Source organism: Linepithema humile, chromosome 3, assembly GCF_040581485.1.
Source record: "Linepithema humile isolate Giens D197 chromosome 3, Lhum_UNIL_v1.0, whole genome shotgun sequence".
Classification (NCBI taxonomy): Eukaryota; Metazoa; Arthropoda; class Insecta; order Hymenoptera; family Formicidae; genus Linepithema; species Linepithema humile.
The window spans coordinates 17,777,531-17,802,263 of NC_090130.1; the positions used below are offsets into that span (position 1 = coordinate 17,777,531).

A 24,733-nucleotide genomic window follows, 5' to 3' on the forward strand; every position below is an offset into this window, starting at 1 on the left:
GCGCGTTCACGCTTGCACGCATATGCGTGATACGAAACGCGATTACGGGACGCTGTCGTCGCGACGCGGCATCGGTGGAGTTTCACGAAGTCGTCGTCGCGACGACGCTCTGATCTACATCTAAATTGGAAAAAAAACGTTAAACTTACACGCAGACGTTGCAAACGCGTTGTATTCACGATGGACATTATTTGCGACCGGCCGTGAATTTTTACATATATAGCGGATGTTAACGCGTAATTCTGTTACGTCATGAATCGAAAGAGCTATTCCCTTTCTCTTTACTTTCTTTTTTTTTTTAATGTAATCATTTTTTCAAATGTATATTATTATTATTGGTCAGAAACTGGCGATGAAAATCAAAACATTATATGTATTATTTTACTTGTGTATAATAAATTTGTAAAATAAGCATACATTATCCATTTTAGCTTTATGTGTTATGTTAATAATTATTTGAAACAAATAATATTTTGGAAATTGTACTTACACAATGCGAATTTTAATGAAAATTATTATTACGTATATGTAGAAATATATTAATGAAATATATAATTATGAATCAATCAGAGAGAAAACGTTATACAATCACGTTATTCAATCTAATGTTATTCAATCTACATGCAAATGTAATTTCTTTTTCCATATGCATTACGAGAGAATCATTATATTATAATTTAATATAAGCATCGCAATAACTGGGGAAATATGTATGCACAAAATATGGAATCAAGCGCCAGATTTCCATTTTTTCATATCGTAATATCCAAATATATTACAAGAAATTTTTGCAAAAAAATCCATGATTTTATCCATGATAGGTCGGAGCTAACAGTAAAATTATAATAATAATTAAATGAGAATAAATTATAATTTATTATTATTTTTTAATTTTAAAGCAAATTTATTTTTATATGTTGTACGTGATTAACGGTTTATTTCGACGACCATAGCCATAGCAAGACCTTGTTAAGCATAATGAAATAAAATAGCTTTTCCCATATTTTTCTACGATTTTGTTCTTGTTTTGAAAAAAGCTTATTATTACACTGTAAAAAAATTTTGTGTAAAATTACACCTATTATTGTGGGTAATTTTAAGACCCACTATAATAGGTGTAAATTTCCACTCATTTGTAAATTTGCAGTATGCAAGTAAAATAAATTCTTTAATTTGTAATTAAGCAAATTACAGAAATAAATTTACAATAGCATGCAAAATTACAGAATAAGAAATGTAATAAAACTTCTTAAAATTGGAATATTAAACATTCAAATATTGAATTTACACAACAGAATGTAATAATACTTTACGCATTTCAGTTATTACAAATAAAAATATGAAATTTATGTTTTACGATTACAAGTTTACATTATTTTTGTAATAATATTATACAGGTTTGCGATATTACACTTTAAAATATGATTTTTACAAAAATTATTAAAGAAAATTACTTGTAAGTAAAATTTTCAATACACTCTGTTGTGTACATTTACTATTAAAATATTAAATATTTTAACTTTAAAAAGTTTTATTACATTATTATTTTAATTTTACTTTTATGTAAATTCACTTCTGCAATCTGCTTAATTATTATTTAACTGGTATCACTAAGCTTGACGCTGAAAAAATAGATATATTTTCAATTTTTTTTTTTTTTTTGACGCTGATATTGGCATGACAAAGGCTTTTGCATACTTAAAACATATAAATTTTACTTGTAAGTTTCATTTATTGAAAAACTTATAAATTTCATTTTTTTAAATAATATACTAATATATAAAAGCCTGATTTTGTCAATACCAGCGTGAAAAAAAATATTGAAAATCGACCTATTTTTAAACGTCAAGCTTAATTGACACCCCTTATAACAAATAAATTTATTTATATACACTAGATGGCTGAAGAAATAAATATTTATGCTTTAAAATAATTCAATCATTTTCTACAATATTAATAATTGTTTTATTATAAAATGTTAAGTTTTACATTTACAATGTCAAGTTTTTTATAACGTTTCGATATTACGAATGTTGCATTATAAAAAAGAAAAACAACAATGCAATCTCTTTTTAGTAAATATATCATCGTAAATCTATGTCTAAAGTATCTAACGATTTTTTTGTGGTGGATTATAATTGTCGCAAATAATATTGATTCTTTAATATTCATCGCAAGAAAAAAATAGTAATCGTGTTATTGACATGTCAGAATATAAATGGAAAATTAAAAAAAAAAAACGTGGTAAGTACGCAGTTTTCAAAATTTGCTCGAAATAAAAATCCAATATGTATCTAAAATGGACTTAACAAATCTCTCTACTTTTATCGCACGTTATATCTAAACTCAAATACATACTTGTATCAAAAATCTTTGGAATATAATCTCATTATAGATCACTTAATAAAGCATAAAAGTACAATACGTATCTTAAATTATAAGCTCCTTTTATAATTATCTGAAAAGCAATGAGCTTTTTGTAAGTAAGATATTAAATATCTTATGTCTAAATTATTGTCTGTTGATAATAGCATATTGTTTAATCGAGTTGCCTCAACCTTTTAAGATTTCTCTCGTTTAAACGTATTATCTTTGGAAATTGCATTTAATCCTAAAATCACGAAGTTGTAATACTGATGTACCCGCTAAATTGACTTAAATCACGCAATTTCCGAAATGCGCGTAAACTTTTTTTTCGCTTTAAATCGAAGTTGTTTTTTATCAGCATGGTTCTGCCGCATGACATGAATTATAATATAGTGCTCTATGCAGAATGTATTTTATTACGAAAAATTACATAGATAGGTTAAATTATAATATAAATAGAAAGAATGCGATAAACCAACTGATAAAGTCAAATTTCGATCTCAACTTAAAATCAGATATAAAAAAAATCTTTTTTCATGAAAAAATGTCTTCATTTTAACCACGTATCCAAAATGTAACTCCTTTGCAATCAATTAACAGTATTTATGATAAATTAAAAATTTATTTTTCTTAGAAACTAAACTAAAAAGTATATCATAGGATGCTATAATATAAACTGCTATAATATATAATATAAACTTTATCTTTTTCTGAAAGAAATAAAAATATTAATAAAGATTATAAAATGATATAAAAATGTACCATAAAGATACAATGTGTGTATATGCCATTATTACAAATTTGATATAAATAACATAATAATGCTTACTGTTGTTGTACATACATATGTACATACACACTACACTATTTGTGTGTAGCAGTATTTTCTTTGTTCGACGTATCTCTTAATTTATTAAAGAGTGATAATACTTTGTATTTTGTTGATATCCTACGAGATTTTGAACCAGCAAGTGGATGAATATTTAAAAAGTACTTTTGTAAAAATTCTAAAGTACATGTACAATTTATGGGATATTCCATGTTGAAAATGTAATATACGGACATCAACATTTTCAAAGCTTCATAAAAGCAAAATGTCCTTTCAATCAATACATTTTCTATATATAAATAAAACATCCGACATGCTGCGTCATCTGTAATAATATAATATACGATAATGAAAGCAATTACAAACATATAACAATAAAAATTTACTAAAGTTAAATTTAGTATAACTACATATAGTGAAATTACTTATGATTATGATGCATGGTGCCACAGTTGGTGGTTTTATATCCTGCAACAATGTTCCTTCCTGTTAAATAAGTTATATTCAGTATTAATTAAGTCTATGACATTCATATAAGCAAAATAAATATATTTAAAGAAAATATTTACAGGATATGTTTTAAATAATCCTTCAAAATCTTCTTTAAAATGTCTCATTATAATTTGTATCAATTTTATCTCTGTTGGATTATTAGAATCATTGATATCTTTATATTTTTTATGTTGTCCATAATTGAGAATTTTTTCTTGTTTTTTTATAATTTCTTCCTTTAGAACAGTGCTCGGAATTAGTCTGAACATTTCAGCCGATTTCCGTGATATACGCCTCCTTTCCTCTCCTTACCGCGCGCGCCGCAGCCACTAGGGCCAGCGCCGCCGAGCGTTAGGAGCGGCACTATCCGATTATGAGTGGGTTCTTCTTTCTATTTATTAAAATTTAAAAAAATTTATTGAAATTTATTAAAAATAAATTTTTTATTTTTAAATTTATTTTTAATAAATAAATTTTAATAAATTTTTTTTTAAATTTTAATAAATAGGGAGAAGAACCTACTCATAATCAGATAGTGCCGCTCTTAACGCTCGGCGGCGCTGGCCCTAGCGGTTGCGGCGCGCGCGATAAGGAGAGGAGAGGAGGCGTATACCACGGAAATCGGCTGAAATGTTCAGACTAATTCCGAGCACTGCTTTAGAAGATCTATAGAATGTCCCATTAGTTTTTCATAATGCCAAAACATAAATGTTTTTTGTAAAAGTATCGGCCACGTGAATATTTTTGATACTAGGTATTTCATGAACATTGTTTAAAAATAATCTTTGCGCAGGATATGTCGCTTCAAGATAGGAATAAATTTTGTGTTGAATTTTAAGATCGTTTTTTGATGAATCATCGTCAACTATTTGACATAGAAATTTAGTCTTTTCTTTAATTGTTTCCTCAGTTTCTGTATCATTATATTTTTCTGGTTGCCAATTACTACATCCTGCTTTAGCGGATAATACTTTCTTTTGTTTTTTTATAGGTATATTTAAACTTTGGCTTAGACTTCTTTTCATATGTGGCCTATTTAAGTAACAATTTCGGTCTCGAAGTTTTAAATATGTGGTATAAAATCCATCGCCAAAACATGTACCATCTTCATTTATATCTTTAAAAGTTTGTGGGTATTTATTAACAATTTTTTCAGCTATTATTTTAAACGCTTTGGATGGTATAAATTCTTGAATGTTTCTCATTTCAGAAACGGTACGGTTCACAACTGCATTTATTACATATTTGCTGCGACTTTCATTTTGCAGTTCTTTAAGCACTGTTGATTCTAAATTATTCCATGGTATTTGAAAATTTATCCAAAATTCAAGTTCTACTTGTTTATTATTTGATATTTGATTTATTGGAGATAAAATAGATAGCGAACTTGATGATGGCGAAAAAGTTTCCTCATTTAAACTAGATGTGAGTGAAGCAGTATCAGAAGACATAACTGCAGTTTCATTTTGTACAGACCAGGATTCTTCTGGTCGTAGTAACATTAAAATTTCACCGGAACAAAATTTTAGAACCTCATTGTCATCAATTATTGTGCCATCTTTCTCTATGACAAGAACAGAACCAACAATTCCAAGTTTAATATTACTTTTTGTAATAAGATCTGTTAGCATATCATCTGATTCACGAAGTATAAGTGATATTTTATTTTTTCTATCGGCAGACCAGACTTTATAGAGATACGACATCTAAAATAAAAGAACATATATATACATGCATAATGTAACAATTTACGTTGAAGTATAAATTGCTTACATCATTTTAAGATCCAAATTTATGAATCAAGAGGTGCATATTTGAAGACATATACAGGAATAGAATTTAAATTAGTTTCCAGGATAGGATGTGTTGCAAGTAAGGAAGTGTATGGGAACAACAAAATTTTCTCTACATTGCAATCTATACCTTTCAATTCGAACTGTTCATATATGCCAAAATCAGGATTATATGTAATTTTTGTTATGGTACCTAAAAAATAAATGTTTGTATAACAGTTATTTATCAAAATGTATTTAATTTTACATAGAGTGAAATAATCAAAACAATCTTTACCTACACAGATACACATATTTTTTTTATACGTTATACCTTTAAAAGTAACTTGTGAGGATATGTACTTTATATTTTCATTTTCTCTTTTATGAAAATAATCTGTTATAATGAAAGAAACTTGATCATTAAAGTTTTGAGAAATATATTCTTGTGCATCATCTGCTATTACTAAAGTACGATAATTATTATTGAAATATTGATTTTGCAAAAATTGATGTTTGTGTGATAATAATTTAATTACGTTCTTAAAATTTTGGGAATGTTTAACAATGTTTTTAAAATACCTATGTTTGCTTTCAAACCTCAAGGTCCATAAGTGTTTCAATGGACCAAAACATGTAGTTAAAATGGGATAATGAGAAATATAATGATGCTTCGGCCTTAATTTGATACTTGGAAAACATTTTACTCTCAATGATAAGTAATCATTTATCTTTTCTTGTAATAACGCAATCTGACCAAAGGACAAAGCAGGAGCACAAATTAAAGAACATATTTCTCGAAGATATAACATTAATATCCAAACATCATCCGTAATATTCTTAACTACATCAAAGATTGCTAAGGGAAATATTAATAATATTTTTCTGATTTGACTTGCAGTGCCTGCAATTTTAGTTGAATCTCTTATAAGAGGAATACTATTACGTACATTTTCGTACAAAAACTTCATTTTTTGCAATCTATGATTTAGAAATTGATAAGGAAACCAACCTTCTTTCACAAAATATTTTATACAATATATAAGATCATATGAAACGATTCCTTCAAAAAGATCATGTGCTATGCAGGGTGGTAATCCTGGATTACAAATGTGAAAATAATTAAGTTTATTCAGAGGCGAATCATTTTTTATTCCCTTTACAGCTTTCATGATATTTTTTGCTTGTGTGACACACAAATTGTAATTATCTGAATTTCTGTTTATATTAGTAAATGCATACTTTGATTGGAATTCATTTTGAGTTATATCACAAAAACGATAAAAATATTCAGAATTAAAACTTTCGGTAAAACCACCAATTTGATGGCTTCCTAAATTATCCCCCAACATAGCAACAACAGTGCCAACAAAATTTATTGTTTTATTACCAACATTAATATCTATTCCTTCATTTTCTAAACATTTTAAATCATTTATAAGATATTCCATTATTTTTTCCAAACCAAAAAATGTTACATGTTTTTCATAGCATAACATAACAAGCTGTATATTATCAACTTTTGATCTGAGGTAAGGGGGTAAATTTCCTAGCACCATATATACGCCAACAAGTTTAAATTTTTTTTAGCTGAACCCAAAGGATTACATATTTCAAATGCATCTTGATACAATAAAATTTGTAATGTATATTTATTATTACGAAAGAAATTGTTGTTTTTTAATACACTACCATCTTTAATATTAAAGAGCGCATTACTATTAGAAATCTGAAATAAATTTAAACAAAAGTTTTGAATATCAGAATTTTGTAATAAAACCTTAATAGTTTTCAAAATTGGAATATAATAATAAAAACATTGTTTGTGATTGTTATCAATTCCTAAATTAATTTGTACAGGCATCACAATGTGAAAATTTTGTTGAAAATATATATCTCTTGAATACGTATTTCGAAGACTACCATTAATGGAATTATGAATATTTTCAAAAAAAGAATGACTGTGTTGAAACATATCTTTAATTTTATCTTTTATATCATCTTGAATATCACTTTCATTTAAAGACTTAATAAAGTGTTCATGAATAAGTTTCAGTATAGATGACATACCATCTATTACAGCTTGTAGAGCAAATTCTGTTAGAAAATATTTTGCAGTCAAATTTAAATATAATTGTGAAATAGCTTTTTTAGTATTTTCTATATCACCAAAAACTTGATTTGAAGTTATCTCTTGAGAAACAAGATTGAAATTGTTACTCACATCAAAATTAAATTCTTCGTTATTAACAATAAACTGCTTATCAAAATTGTTTTCATTATTATTATATGAATGATGTCTACATATGTGCACTGCATAAGTATTGACTGTCTTGAAAATTGTGTTATTTAGAAGACAAGATCGATATCCACAACAAATCCCAATTTTACTTTGCTTAATATGATTATATAAATGTTTATGAAAATCTACTCTATTTGTAAAATAATTGTTACAGTTTTTTTCTTTGCAACAATAAGTAACACATGTTCTTTCTTTATAATTTTTTGTGTGGCATCTAAGAATATGTTTTTTAAAATTAACATATTTATTAAAATGTTGCCCACAGTTTTTGAACAGACAAATAATTTTTAAATAAGGCATGTTTTTATGAAAAATTTGATGCTTGTTATACAAAAGAATGGATGAAAATGTACTGTTGCACATTACACATTTGAACATTGTTCAATATTTAATCTTCAAATAAGTAAATAAAGAAATTTATAATTGTGTAGGAAGGAGTTTGTGTGAAAGGAGAAATAAAACTGGACTGAGATAGGATTCATATAAGGATATTTCCTTTCAAAGTAGTAACTGCAACATATTTCATATGAAGAATTATTGAAAAAAAAGAAAATAAAATTGAATGTCACACAAGTGAATGATATTACAATGACAATTATAACATTTGTATACATGTTTTGAAATCAATTAATAAAACATATCATATTATGATCTTACCTTGTCCTTGGCAAATTTCTTTTGTAGACTCACTCAACTGTTTGAAATGTTGCTTTAGAAAACGTTATATGAGGAAATAAACAGAACGAAGTTAATAGTTAGAGATGATCTGCTCAAGGTTATTAGAAGAATCCTCTTTCTTTTATTATATATCACTGCAAATTTTAAGTTAAAAATATGTCAGATTACATAACACAAACTTGGATTTTAATAAATTTAAAAATTAATATTTATAAAATTAAAAATACAAAATTATATGTATGTAAAACTGTGATTTTTCAAATAATTTTTACGATTGTAAGTTGAATTTATGTAAAAACAAAAAAATTCTATTTAAAAAGCATGAAAGATTCTATTAATTTACAAATATATATGCAAAAAATTTTTTGTTTGAACATTACAATATAAAAAATAATGATATTATAAAGATTTAATGAAATTACAATGAACAGCTATTCTTTATAATGTATATGTTTCGAAACTAATTATTAAAATATTTTACTTACCTATCTTGTGAGACCAAAAGATTGCGTGATCGAACAAACAATAACGATTTAGGCAAATTGAACAAAACGATAATCTCGATGAATGTTATACGGATGTTCTCTCTCTCTCACAGAGAAATATATAAAAATTCACGCACTTCGGGATCCGGACAATCGGACAATGCTTAGGGCTAGAAAGTACAATGGCTAATGGCTGGATGCAATCACGCACGAACACGAACTGGCAGCTTTTCGATAATCGTCATTTCGACGGTTTAGCCAATTCGTTACTAGTACGTCAGACTTATAACACGCATGCGACAACGCTGCTTACGCGATCGCTAACCAATCAACTACAAGTAGCTGCTGCGCGCCTATCTCGAGATATTAATGCCATCACATCGCGCATATTCTGCAGCGAGATATTACCATTATATTTTGGTAATATTACAAAAATTAGGATAATTACATAAAATATTTGAAATATTATATTATTTATGTAATTTTCCATATAAAATAAGATATATTTACATAATAATAGACAAATCTACATAATTTTTGTAAAATTACAAAATTTCTGTAAAATAATATAACTTTTTTAAAATTACATGATTTTGTGTATTTACTGCATTATTTATGTAATTTTTACGTCTATTATTTGTGTAAATTTACCGACTTTTTTTACAGTGTATTTCGGTATCCTAACAATGCGATTATCCGCAATGTGGTAACGCGTGCATTGTTTCGATTGACTTTTAACGAATTTTATAGATCCATAAAAGCATCACAACAATGTGAGCTCATCGACATTGAAGCTGCGCGTATAGTAATGGATATGCAACGCGACAATAAATTGTTTGACATCCTTCATCCAGGATCTTGCCAATCTTTCAAAGATGCAATGTCATCAGCTGCCGCTTCGCGATAAATTCTGACCGATAAAATGTTATTGCGAAATGAAAGTACGGGCGTCTCTCGCGGTATACGCTTGTTATATGCTTTTGTGCATATGACGCGAAAAAGTAATCGCAAAATGCGATCTTTTCATATTCAGAGATGCGTTTCTATATTCATACAGACTTTTTATTCTAAAATCGAGACATAGTTCCAAATGGTTTTTTTTTTTTTTTTTTTTTAAACACAGCTGTCTCGCAATGCGCGAATTTATAAACAGGAAACTTATGTATGCTTACCTGAATAATTCTCGATTTATTGAGGATCGTGTTCCCTCCCGGCTGATAGCGTTCCATGTCCCTCAGGATACTACGTACGCCGACGTCGTCCGCGTCGACCAAACGAAAGGCATATTGACAAAATTGTACTTGAAGTCCTCGAGGTCGAAGGTTTCGATATCCTGCGCAAAAGCGAGCGGACGAAATCGAGTGGGTCTTCACTATGCGTTTCAATATCCCTAGGGTACTTACGAAAGTCGTGAAGAGGTAGTGGTACTTGTAATCATTCATCTGCAGCTGCAGGATCTGCAATGTGTGCAAAGCGATACGGTCAGTTGAAATCGCTCCCGCAAAATGGAATATTTAAACTACGAGTCGGTGATTTTTTTTTCTTTCAAACCAAAATAATTCTCAATTCTTCATCAACAAGTTTATAATTAGCAATTTGTCATAGATTATTTTTGAACATAATACTTTATATCGTGTATACATCTTTTAATTAATTTAAAATTGTTTTTTTCTCTCAGCAAAAATTTACTTGGTTGTAATTTTTTTCATAATCGTTGAAAACATTTAATTTCTGATATCTGTGAACTTTTTAATTTAAAATTTTTTTAAAGCTATAATAATTGTTTCTTAAAATATCTATTATTTGAAATAGATATTCAAAAAATTACTTATAAATAATACCAAATGCAAGGAGTGTGTGAGTAGACTCACCATTCGTAGAAAATGATGCATGTGTTCAGGCTTCGTGTCCACGATGAAATTTTGAATTTCTTTACTCTTCATTTCGGAGAGGACCTGCCTGTACGAATCGGGATTTGCCTGCCTGAGATTGACTTCGATGTCACGGATTTTCGGTGATCTCACCAGCCCCCGAAACTTCACCAATCCTGAAAATTAAGATACCGATTGGTATAATAATACAGTAACATAAAAAGTTAATATAAAAGATAAAAAATTAAATATAAAATGTAAACAACACAAAGTTGCGAAGCTACGATCGTGGATAATGATGTGTGGGAATCGTTTATTTCGCGATTTTTGCAGGAATTATTAGGTCGGTCGCTTAATGGCACGGAAACCCGTGAATCGCGTTATCCGATGAAATCAATACTCCCCAGCGCCTAAGTAATCAAGGTATCTGACTTGCAGGTCTTCCGGGGGGAGTAGATTCTCGTAGCAGTTCCCCGGCAAGTTATCGGCGGGAACTTTGGCTCCTGAGATTTCGGAGTGTGCCGGGACAGACGGCAACATTTCGGTCTGTCAGGTCTCTTCGGACAAAAAGTGCTGAAGTCGGGATAATCTTTCAAGGTAAACTCCGCTCCGTGCAAACGATTCACGCTTGATTGACGCGCTCAAATTTGCTCAACAGCTTTGATATCGTGCACATATTCGCGTATATCGATACTGGCATCGATGGATAAGGGATCGCCGCGTGTTCTATGGACCGTGATGACGAATCATATGACAGATAAGCACGATTTAGTATTTAAAAAAAATGTATTCGCTTAAAAACTTCTAGTGATACAAAAATAAAATTATACATGTCTTCAGTCGTAAATTGGATTAATTAGAAGATATTAGAAAATAACCGTTATTTACAAATTAAATATTCCAAAATATCTAACATTTTATCAAATAACAGAAAATATTAGATAAAAGCTATTCTGCGTAAATCACTATTGTTTTATTATAATATTGGATCGATTAATGATATTCAAAAAGTTTCTTCGGATGTTTCGATAAAAATAGAAGCAAAAATCCGAAGGAAATGTTTGATCAGCCCTGTATAACGCTCTTTTATTGAAAATAAAACAAAAAATATATTTAAAATTATAATTGCCTTTTAAGAGCAGTTCCGAGTAATTTCAGACAAAAAGTATACTTTGTCATGCATTCTCATTCAAGTGTCAGCAGTAAATAATGCAGGAGCGAGTAAGAAACAGAGTTTAATTGAAGCCGTGTTGGCGGTAACTCGAATAAGACCAGAATGTTCTCATGTAAGCAGATTTTGTATCCTCGGGGACGACACCGTGTGACTATCCCAAGCAACACACTGCGAATACACCGTTGCAATAGCTCAAAGTTAAGCGCGCATGTTCCGTTGGTAAGACCACTACCATGACAGCCGACTATAATATCGTCGCGATATAATATCACGTCGTGCATGAAGAAATAGATACTGCGATAACAAGATTGTTTGCACGATAACGTAATGCAAATTCAAACGTGGTGACCTACTTCGCGAATATTAAGCAACTTATCGATGTTTCGACATTGTTATTGCCTATGTATTATCCTATTATTATCCTTCCTTCGCAAATAATTAATAAATTGCGACAAATTGTCACAAGTGTTCGACTTCCGAAAAACTTCGCAATTACTGGAAAGCACTTCGTGCGCGATACTGAAAGACAGTTAAAGAGGATAGTTAAAGCTGTGAAGCGTTCTCCTCTCTTTATCTCGTTCTCTCTCTGCTTGAGTTGAAAATAATAAGCAGAATATTTCTCGCGGTTTCTGGCGTGACTCGTTGCAGCTCAAATTATTAACACTCCGCGTACATCGGGGACAGACTTTCATGGGAGTCGTTTGAAACGGTGGTTTTAATTAAAATAGCATTTCGTACGTTCCTCCGCTTTTCGCAATTTCACGGGCAACACGCGAGAGAAAGAGAAAGAGAGAGAGAGAGAAGGAGAAAGAAAGAGAAAGAGAGCCGTATTTCTTTTATGAAATTGACATCGTGAGAAGCTATAAAACACACATTATCACGAGATACATTTCAAGAGGTTACAATGAGAAGACAGTCTGTGAATATCCATCAAAGTGAAAAAGCGAGACGTCGTTTACGATCGTGCAACGTGAACTGCGCGCCATTTACAGATTGCTAACTAGGGAATTAACGTAGCTCGACTTAATGTTCGTTGTTTAGCGAATACCGAGGAAGATTGCGTTTCTAGGGAACGAGATGTCACATGCGAAAATGCACGACGCAATTTCTCACTGCCAACCGCGTCGCGGTTTTGGACTTAACGGCATAATATTATCTACCTTTCGACGGCGAGTGTTATAGTAATTTATAGCCTCACGTTCACATGTCCTTTTAATGAAACGTAGAATGTACAAAAAGATATTTTATAATATTTTCGCACAATAATTAGCAATAATTATGTGATAAAAATAGAAACGACACAGATCACTACTGACTATGAGGGAAAATAAGGATCTGAGGATTGTCGTACGAATCTTGAAAAAGAATTTCACCGATATAATTGGCTGTATCACTTGTAGGGTTCTGTAGAGCGTGGAACGAGAAAAAAAATTGTAAGTCAAACCGAGCACGGTGGTTATTCGACGATGAGGATAATTTCTCCGGGGAGTCCGAGGACGACCGCGCCTGCTCCCAGTGAGAGACGAGTTATTATATCGGCTTTTATACACTTTAATGACGGCCACTTACGATTGGCGCTCGAAACGTCAATATGCTCGTCTCGATACCGCGAAATATTGCGCTGAGTCGACGCGAGGAAAGGAAGCCGTCAGCGACTACTTTTGCTTCCACCTTTTTCGCTTCTCGCCTTGAGTGGATAGCGCGGTGACAGACGATCGAAATAATTGGAACGTCGGCTGTCTTAAACATGCGCATTTCAAAAAGATGGCCGAATGAATATTGGAGGCGCTCGAGCGGCGACCGTAGGATTCGATTTAGAAGTACTTTGAAATATTTGAAACGCTTTAGAATATAGATACGTTTTCAACTATGTAAAAGATACCCGGTGGCGTATTTAATGATATTCCGGGAGAGATAACTTCTCTTGCGGAACAATTATATTCTAAGAAAGAAGAAGAAAATGTAACAATCGCTTTTGTGTGAAGTTTCGTGTAAAAAGTTGCGTAGTTAATTCTCCGAAACTTACTACAATCTTATGCATGATATTCCAAAGAAAGGATATCTCTTAAGACAATCTCAAGGTCGTTTTAAACATAAAATCCCATAATAAATTAATAATAAAAAAACTGTAATAATAAAAATTAGCAATAAATTGTTATTAAATTTTCAATTATATATTAAATTTTCTAATTATTATCTTGCGAGATAATAAAAAGCAATCAATTTCATAAATCTATTGATTTCGTGTCAAGACCATCTCTATATTTGTCAGTCATATTGTTTTGTGAAAAATACAAACTACAAAAATCAAGAATTGCGAAAGCAAAAACCGAATTGGCGTTTGTTGTTCTTCCGGAGTACGATAACTGCTCTAAATGGACTTTAAAATAATAGTTGCCAAACACGAGGTGTGTTGAGTGCTTTAACAACCGTATATATCAGAATGCAGTATTTAAAAAATGTTATAACCCAATAACAATATAAAAATAAAACTTAGAAACATCCACAGAGTTGACTAAATAATTTTGTTTTGCAGAACGAATAAAGCGTCAAAGTTTCAAAGTCGTACGACGCGCGGTTCTAGGTATGTATGCGTTGTGTACGTCTATCGATTTTTTTTTTACTGCGCAACCTCTATCATTGGTAACACAATAAAACGCGTTGTAACGCCAAACGTAACTATTTTGAGACGCGTGCCGTTACATTTTACGACAACGGCTCCGCTTTACTAGCGGGAGATAAATTTGCGGAATGTGCGAGATACACGCAGGGTTCTCGTTACCCGCGCCAAGAATTTCGAAAGAATCCACTGTTTTCGGAAGATTCGCTCATCCCATTTGGGCATCGCTGGCCAATGTGGAAGAAACGTCACAGAACTTCGGCGATCGTCGAGTTATTTGAAAAGTTTTCGAAGACTTTCGCCGTGTTTGGGCGGAATTCATAAAACGAGCTTCCTTTCTCTTGTTCTTTCTTCGCATGTGTTGTTGATCTAGCCGTTGTATAAAACATACACGCCTGACCGGACGCGTTGAGATGGGGAAGGTCGTTCATGAAATTCTCATTATAACAGGGAGAAGCGGTTCTTCCACGCACTTCCTTGTAACGATACACCACGTGGTGAAATACCTGCGAAAGGATGTCCGCAAAATATGGCCGCGGTCGAGTGTAATTTTCGCGAACGTTTCGCTGCCCTCCTTGTAGATTTCTTCAACTTCCTCGTAATTACCGAACGGTCGGATCGTGCGAAGAATTTTATTCTCCGTGGGCAAAATCATTTAAAATACGTGGTTAAAATTGCAGAGGAAAAGCAGTGGGCTTGTTTGGTAAAATCTGGAAATACGTGAGGGAAATTATCAATTCCTCAACAATATTCGGGATACGTGAGAAAAATGACTCGTAGTCACTCGCGAGATTATATGAAACGCGTGAGAGAAATTACTGACGGTCGATTATACTTGAGGTATGCAATGGTGATGACAAACGCTTTTCTGAAAACTTATAATACGTAAAAATGAGAAGCTACGACAATCGAGAGACAATCTAAAAGATTGGATTCTGACATTATCGTAATATATGTCATGTATTGTGCGAAATATATATGGCGTGTCCCAAAATTCGCAAATCAAAATAGGAGAAAAGTTTTCAAAGTATTAAATAATAAATTTTTTATTCTAAACAATAGTTTTTGAAATAAAAAATTCCGCTATCCCGAGTCAAAATTTAGCACCTATATTGAACCTTAATCTTTTATTTTGAGGTAGGCATAAGAGAGTCAAAGTAGATGTTATGCATTGTATCGTATGTATATAATAGCACCTACTTTGGCGCTATAATATGTCCGAAATTTCCTTTTTTCCTGCTAAAGCTTCAAAGTAGGGTTTAGTTAAAACCCTCCGTTGACCCGCTTTAGACCCTGAAAATATATAGATTCCTTTTTGCCAGCACTACTTTTATGATATTATCAAGAAATTCTAATGATTGCAAATGTTCACAATAAAAAAAAATACTAACTATAATTTTGATTAACGATAATTTTTAATAGCATACAATTTAAAAATATCATCAATCAATACCATTTAGTTGAATTTTATTATCTTTTGAAAATTTGTAATTATTAGAAATTTCTTGATAATATCAAAATATAATATCAAAATTCAACTATTGAGTATTAATTTCTAATATTTTTAAAAATTCTATGTTATTAAAAATTATCATCAATTAAAATTATATAGTTAGTAATTTTTTTTATTATTGTGAAGATTTTTGCAATCATTAGAATTTCTTGATAATATCATAAAACTAGTGCTGAAAATCCATATACCTTTGTGATTATATTAAAAATATTAAATTAAGATATTAAATATAAAATAAGATATTAAAAACATTACATAATATTTATTGAATTAAATATTATTTATTAAGTATATGTAATACATATAGTTAAGAGTATATTATTAAGTATAGTTAACATGCGTTAAAACAAGTTCAGACAGAAATATTTATACAGAAAAAGGTTCAAATTAAGACTGAAACGTTTGATAATATTGTATCACTTAATAAAGCAATAATCAAAATGCAACCACATTATGCATATTGCTCGTATAGTTTTTCATTCTTATTTGAATTTTAACGAGTACATCTAAAATAGTTAACATTTAATAAAAAAATTAATTTAAAAAAATTTTTTTGCGCTGAATCTTTTTCAGATATCATATCACTATTTTGAAGAAGGAAACGGAAAGGTATCAATATTAATGAAAGTTGGAAATGCAACGAATTAAATATTTTTCTTTATGATTAAACATTATAATAACTTTTATAGGTCGAATTTATCTAGTATATATATATATAGTGTATATATATATACTAGATAAAAGTTCGAGGTTTAATGGAGGAGTTCTCGCAGTAATACAATCTATTTTGTGAGGCTCTATAGGTTTAAAGTAGTATTTCAACATCAAATTATAGGAGATCAAGTTTTAAAAGAGGAGTTCTAGGTTCTAATTCCGTAAAAATAGGTTCATATAAGCTGTATGAGCATTAAAAGAGACGCTAAATTTCGACTCGGGATATCACTTTAACTTATGCGTTTATGCACTTTATTGCACTGTTTAAGATGTTGTATTGTACGTATTTTAGATGTTGAAGTTTTATTTGACTACGTTCGAAACACAGTTTTATAATTTAACACAGTTTTATAAGTTATAAATATATTTTATAGCTCACGAAAATACTGTTGGAGCTGTCACCTTCACCTTCGGTTATAAAAGTATAATACGACCACACCGCCTGGTTTTGACGGATCTCACATAAGAAGGATTTGACGTTTCACGCTTGAACTAGCGAACTTTACGAGACAAACCTACTTTAGAATAAGGAGAGAGTATCTTAAGCGAAATATATTTCACAGAAATAAAAAATGTTGAAAATACAAAGCGCATCTGCAGTATCAAAAAATTTAGCAAAAAATACTTTATGCTCGCATACAGCTAACGTTAAAAATGTCATAAATATTTTATTACAATTCTTACTATTTTGAATATTGAAATATTCCGCCAACATTCAAACGTTTATTGTTGTTATTTGGAGTTTATTCGCGAAATACACCCACGAAATCCACTATTAACTGCAAACTACAAAAATTTCTCGATGAAAGTGCCGGCTGCCATAAAGAAAAATGAAAATATGCGAACAGAGAGACTTTACTACTTTTTTTTTCACTTTGCATTGAAATATAAAAATGCAGGGTCGCGGGTTCAACGTGACGATTCGTCCTTCCGCTAGCGACTCCATTATTCTGGAGGTTTCGCGAGGAATGCGAATGGTGAAGAACGGTGAGCGTGAAGAAGGGAATAGCGCGGAAAGAGGGACGCGGGGATGGCTGTTCGATGGGGTGAGGGAGTCTTGGAAGTTCCACAATGGCCTGTGATGGGCCAGGTTGAAGGTTCATTGGCGATTCTTGCAACGTAAGGACACGGAATCAGGTTGGCGGGTCTACGAAGCAGGCTCGAAACCGTTTCGGCCACTCGGTGTACTCTTTTTGCCTCTTCTTCGCGTGGAAAAAAGGACGAAAAGTGCTATCATCTCGCGGCAAAGCCGCTCTTTCTTTCTGTCATATTTCTTTCAAGAATGGACTGGAAATATTATACCGCAGAAAAATGAAAATCGACGCCGTGCTAACCGTGAAAAATTAATTCGCGCGCCGATTTCACCTCATGGTATTTCGATGGACTCTAGATGTAATTACGACGTCGGAATCTCGCTGCAGACTTCTCCTTGAATAATGGAAAGGAGCTGGAGCACATAATTCAGTGCGTATAAAGACCGCCGCGTGGAAGAATGTTCGCTTAATATCGCGTCATATTATCCCTGATATTATCTCGTCGTTATTTCAATCGGAAAGCTTCTCCAGCGTTTCATCAGCTGCGTACATATAATGCTCCGTTTGCAGAAATATTTTCAGAATATAACGTTTTAACGTAAATGTTTAACGAAACAATATAAAAATCTAACAGCGGATAACGGCAGAATATAATATTTAGAAAGCGATACTGTGTCTTGTTTTAATTTGAAAATAAAATAGAAAAATAGATTTCAAATTGAGAATAAATTCAAACGGTTGGAATAACATTTGCAAGCAATGCTTAGCCTGTTTCACAAGCGCCGTACATCATGACAATAGTTCTAAATCGTGTGTCTTACGACTGCGAAAGCAGACCCAGGCTAGCTCGCGCAACTATAATTTCCTTAGTTCGCTGTTAAACATCGCACAACTCTGTATATGCGGGGAACTTAACGTTGATATTACATCGTGCCACGGACACAGGGCTTCATTGTAAAGTCTATTCACTGTCTGCCGGCGAATTATGTAGAGCGCGTTTATTGTGCGAAGGTCTCTAACGCGCCGGCTTGATTTTGCTCATTCTGCGTGTGATATCTCTTTTAACCGTGTGTCAGTGGGAGAAACTAATTAAATTCGAGAAGATAAGTGCAAGCTCGGATGGATAAATGGGTAGCGAAAACGAGCGGTGTGATTTAGATGCGTGTCAAGTGGAATAATTCAGTGTTCGGTAATATTTTAATGAAAACTTTATATTAAAAAAGTTTTGCTAAAAGTGATCTATGTATTATATGACACATTGTGAATATATATCGAAATTTAATACTTAAAAAAATCATTAATATTTCGGCCATCATTTTTAAATTCCAAAACAAAATGTCTACAGAAAAATGCCTGAGAATTCTTACAAAAGCTCGAAATTCCTCGATACTCTGTACGTATTCTATGCGAAATTCCATTTTCGTTTGAAATTGCAGAAGAAGCAAAGGTGTTTGAACTTTTCGACGGAGAACTGAATTGACATTCTGCAGCAGTCTAGAGGCATACAAAGAATAACGATTAAGGCATTCTTCAAACGCCAATATCCGTGAGCACAGAAATATTCGCACGCGAAACGCTTAAATATTTTGCAATGTTATATAAATAGATTGAATTAGGAATAAATTAAACAAATTTGGCTCTCGCGTAACGTATTGGAATGTATTTGAATTTTTCGCACAAGTTAAATTACTACGCGAGAAAAGGGAATTTGTCCGTCTGATTAGATAGGATGCAGCGATTCGAAAAACGCGTAAAGTGGATAGTAGTTGTTACTCGTTGAGCAAGTTTCCGCGTCGTCGTAGCAACTCCACTTCGACGGAAAACGAGTAAAGTAATCGCGAATCGATATCAGTGGCTCTCTAAACTACTCGAAAGTTAAAAGAGATCTAGTGCCACGCTGTCTGGTTGCCGGGATCACCGTGAAACTCGCAACGGCATTTACTCGAATGAGTTAAATAAGTCAATTTCGCAAACCAAAATCCGATGTCCATCTCTCGCCGTCAAAGGTGACTAAAAGATTTCATTCGGCAAAACTAAGCGACTTAATTTGTCTTAAATCCTCTTAAACTCAACAAAATATAATATGAGGTTTGACAAGTAAATTCAAAGAATGTTTCGTTCCTTAAAAACAATCAGTAGTATAGCTAACTTTGGCTAACTTGGAAGAAAAAGTACTACAGTTTCTCGTCCTCGTGTTTTAACAGAAAGCAATGACGGATACATTACAGCAAATGTGAAATTTTTAGTAAACTTTTAACAAAAGAGAAAATTAGATCCAGCAAAGTTTATAAGGGCTGAGCTAAAGGAGAGTGTAAAAAAAAGACGATATTTTTACGATATCGAAAACAGTAGTCACAAAAAGTGATCTCGAAAGATAAGTTTCAAGAATGTTATCAAACGTGAAAAAAATTTATCTTTGTGTATTGTACATAAAAAAACCTATTTTGGAAGTGAAAAAACCAATATAAAAGTCAATCGTCAATAAAGTACAAGAAGAAAAAAAAATTTATCGTCAGATTTCGTATAAGGATCGTTCTGCGATTTACACATGATCTTGCAGCGGTTGACACGATCGGGCGCAGCTTGATGCAAGAGTTTCCGGAATAAGGCCGTAACGTCGACAGTGAAACCACTCAAACGACAACGTCGCGACGATGTTCGATCCTGCAGGAAAGGCGAAATTCCTCGGAATGAATCGCGGGCTCGTAGCGGCAAACACGCTCGAGACGTGTACGATTTCACCGACCCGAATCTCTTACGCCTCGCGGATACATAACGCGCCGAAATTGAAAGTGTAGGAAACACGTAGATCCCGGAGTTCCGGTAAATCTCTCGAGGAATTCAGTCGTCGGGCCTGGAAGGAGGTGGGATGCGCGGGGGCGAACGCGGACGAGGGGCATTAGTAGGGGGTCACGGACGTATTCTAATCGGCTTGTACGTGCACTTCCGCGCACCCTCACAAACAGCTAAGCTCGTTGTGGAAGGCGGTTAAGCTCGAGAGATGTTTTCATCGAAGGTGGTTAAATTCCAGGAAAATCCCGTGGAGGCGCGGAAATAAAATTATCGACAAGGGAGTAAAGTTGGATGGAAAAACTTGAGGTTGTTGTCGCTTCATTGGTTTAAATGTATTTGTCCATCGATAGTATCGTTGGACGTCGCCTCGTCACGCGTTTAATGTTTTTTATATCGCCGTGCGACATTATTGCTGCGCATTATATTTGAATGTCACTGAGGGAATTTGTACCATGTATAATTCGATTCGCTTAATTTCGTTGTCGTGTTTCATATCTGTTGGGACACAGGATACATAGCGCTATTTCATACGAATAAATTGTAGCATGCAAATTTTAATGCAAAAGGTTGATAATTATCGTGCATACAATTAAATTGAATTTATAGCATAGCCGAGCACAAAGTGAGATAGTAATTTTATAGTAATATTATTACAGCTGTCGCGCTTGCATTCAACAAACCAATGTTCTAATCTAGAACAATTACAAAGCTGCATTTACTTCTGTTAATTACTTATTAAAATTAACTGTTGATATTTACGAACTATTTTACTAGTTTGGCGGTATATTATTTAGTATAGTATATTATTTTACATCGCGTATTATGGTATATATTATAATAAGTTATTTATTACACAAAATTATTATAATGTGTATTATAATAAATCTTATTTAAAGGACGAATAGAGAACAATTTCAGAAAACACGAAATTATTGTAATATGTATTATAATAATTTCGTGTTTTCTGAAATTGTACGCTCATCCTTTTCATTTAACGCTTCTTTATGCAATTATTCTCCTATTAAATGATGCTAGTAAGCAATTATCTCAATAATCGCAGCAATTTGTTTCGCGGCGAATTATGGACAACTGCGATTTGCAAAAAACCGCCTGCGGAGACGGAATGTCTTGTAAAATATTTCTTGCGACACGACAAATGTCTCTAGACGGCGGATTCGGCGACGATCTCGCAGAAGATCACGTATTGCAGCACGAACCGCGGTGAGGACTCACGTGCTGCGATGATCAGTCACAGGAATATTCCGGCGTCGTGGAACGCACATTTATAGCGCGCGATCCCTCTCTCGCATTGCTGCTAGTGCCGTTCCTAATTCAGCGCAAATCGCTTCCATCCGAAGGATCTGCCGACCACTCATCTCATCACTTGTTATTTCCGCCAAATTATGGGCGAGATAATTTAAGCGCGCATTGCAGTCTCGCTTTGCATAATTAATTCATACGTCTTTTGCCGGCGCGATAGAAATCCGGAATGCATCGAGAGAGTTGATTTCGCAACTACAATTTGCGTATGTTTGAAACTTCGAAAGAAGAAAAATGATTTAGAAAAGAAAAAAAAATAAGATACCGGCAAATCGCAGAAATTCGCCTTACTTTTGAAATTTTGTTAACTACACGATTTATATTAAAATATTTCACCAAATTATATTGAAATTTTTATCAAAATAAATTAAAAAAATTAATAATGTTCAAAGTTTTATTGTGATTATATATTTTCAAAATTTTCTGTCTAAAGTTTCTAAGTACATCTTAATCAGTTGCCGTGTACGTCGATAGAAGATAAATGTCCTATCCAAACTGGATAGGACAACGTTTTCGAACTATCTAGATTCGATTACACAAATTAATTAAAGCTATAGAACTAGCTTGTCGAAGCGATAGAATATTCTCTCTCAGAGAAAGCATCGGCGCTATTTCCGTGCTGAATCTTACAAGCTGTCTCTTGTCAAGCTGTGCTACTAACTTTTTATTCATTTTCACAACTACGCAAATGTGTCATTTCACGAGCAAATAGATATTTCATTGACCATCGCATATGCGGACTTTCATAAAAACTCGGTTTTATAATTCAATTCAGATATCAAATAACTTTGAAGTTAATTCTGTACTAACCAGAATAATTTCAAAAATAAAATAAAATTTAAATGTCCAGTTATTCGAGTTTTATTTAACTTGTAAAATACTCGCCTGCAGTACTTTCAAGGCAAAAAATATCGGGGACCGTATAAAAACTTTCTGTGCTCTTTGAAGAGAAAATACCATCTATTTAATTTCCGTTTGACTTTCACAAAACAAACGTAACGATTCACGATTGAAACATTGAAAGCGATTTGGAAAAAGGCGGTATTGTTCGTTCGCGCGCTCTCGACCATTTAATCCGTTAAGTAGTCATGAACTGTTCAGATCAGACAATAAAGTTATATATATATATATTTTCTTTGTACGTCCTGAATAAAAAATTCGCTCCTGACATATTTGCAATACCACGCGTTACTTATTTCCAATTATTGCATCAAAAATACTCTTCGAGCATTTTATGTCGTTTCTATTTATTTATGAAACGTGCGATGCCATTAGCACGATGCTACGTTATGATAAAGCAGTAGTAAATATCCCGAAGAGTTTTATCGGGTGCAGAGTAAATTTTAACAAATGTTCTTGTATGTACCGGTAAATGCAAAAAGCTGTTTCCAGCTTTTCTCGTTTTCACGCAGCAGGTCTTTTATTTTTGCTTTAAGCATAGTTATTATTACGTCTATTAAACCAGCGCTGTTTCCAGCAAAGCAGAGCATTGAAATCGGAAATAACATAAATAAGCAACAAAAAACACTCAACTTTCATATGTTTCGTGCGAATTCATTAAAATGTGCTAAAGCCAGTCTCGTAGTTTATTACGATTATAAACGCATGAACAAGTGCTTTATGCGGAAAATAATGTGTAATTTAATTTGTCATCACTCACCGTAGTCGTCTTCGTAGATGATCGCCACCTTGGTCCAGTTGAGGAACTCCATCACGTCCTGATAAGCGGCATTGAGCAGATTTTGTGCGGGATAGAGATTAATGCTGAACTCTTTCGCCTCCGCGTCCAGGTTCAGCCTGACCTCGAGATGCGGGATATCGAGGGCGTCGCAGATGCTGTGAATGTGCTGGCCCAGGATCGGGTCCGAGGGTCCGAAAACCGCCTGTACGCCATACTTGACCTGCTAGCACGCTGCAACAAAAAGTGACGTGTCCATTTTAGCGAGCGCGGCTTTGGCAAATATATCTTACACGTAAAAAGATGCGTTTTTTTTTTTTTTTTTTTTTCAGCGAAAGGAAGCGTCTTGGCAGCAGATTTAATCGGCGGATCGGACCTCAACCGCATTACGGAACGCGATAACGTAACCTGGTTTTCTTGCAACGTGTTTACGGAGTGCCAATTTTAATTGTCCGACGGAAGATAGCGATGTTGTTTTTTCCCCCTCGTTATCAATCCACGATGTTCAATCGCGCGTTTCCTTACGCGATTAACGCTCCGCCGCCCATCCTCCCTCCCCGCCATTCTCGCAGCGCGGAAAAAAAGGAAACTCCGATTAACTCGGAATTTCCGGCATGGCGATAATGCCGACATAATGATGCCGTGTCACGGCCGATAACTCCCCGGCGCGGCCAAGAACTCCGTGAACTGACACTAACGCAGCGCCAGACATAGAACATGAACGTACTACCACGGGCTGTCTCTTGTGCTGCTACTGCGGTTACTGCGCGAGCATAATGGGGCCGATTGTTGTACGTGCAGAATGACCGAAGCCGGTACATGCTGGCAACACCCGCCGGGGTTATCTCCGACAAGTTCTAAGTGTTGGTGCACGTCCGGCCAGGGTTAGACAACCGACCAAACCAAGTTACCGAGGCACCGCTTCTAACCGTCCATAGGAACAAACCTGCCCCACCTCCTTGCCCCTTTCTCTCCCTTCCCCCCCTCTCTCTCTCTCTCTCTCTCTCTCTCTCTCTCCGGGCGCCGATTGTGTCCTTACGTTGGCAAGTTAATTTACGGTGTCGCGCGGACGGAAATCGATTTCCTCAAGC

The 24,733-nt window shown here is 33.3% G+C and overlaps 1 protein-coding gene and 1 pseudogene across 1 annotated transcript; both read right to left on the minus strand.

Moving 5' to 3' along the window:
* Positions 1 to 4,377: 4,377 nt before the first annotated feature.
* LOC136999018 (uncharacterized) lies at positions 4,378 to 6,942 on the minus strand. The gene is made up of 2 exons (XM_067352414.1): positions 5,462 to 6,942; positions 4,378 to 5,394 (listed from the first exon to the last, which is right to left on the minus strand). Exon 2 carries the CDS (start codon positions 5,392 to 5,394, stop codon positions 4,378 to 4,380), a length of 1,017 nt encoding a protein of 338 aa, XP_067208515.1. The 5' UTR covers positions 5,462 to 6,942.
* A 1,934-nt stretch (positions 6,943 to 8,876) lies between these two features.
* On the minus strand, positions 8,877 to 24,463 carry LOC136999019 (glutamate receptor ionotropic, kainate 1-like; annotated as a pseudogene).
* Between the last annotated feature and the right edge of the window lie 270 nt (positions 24,464 to 24,733).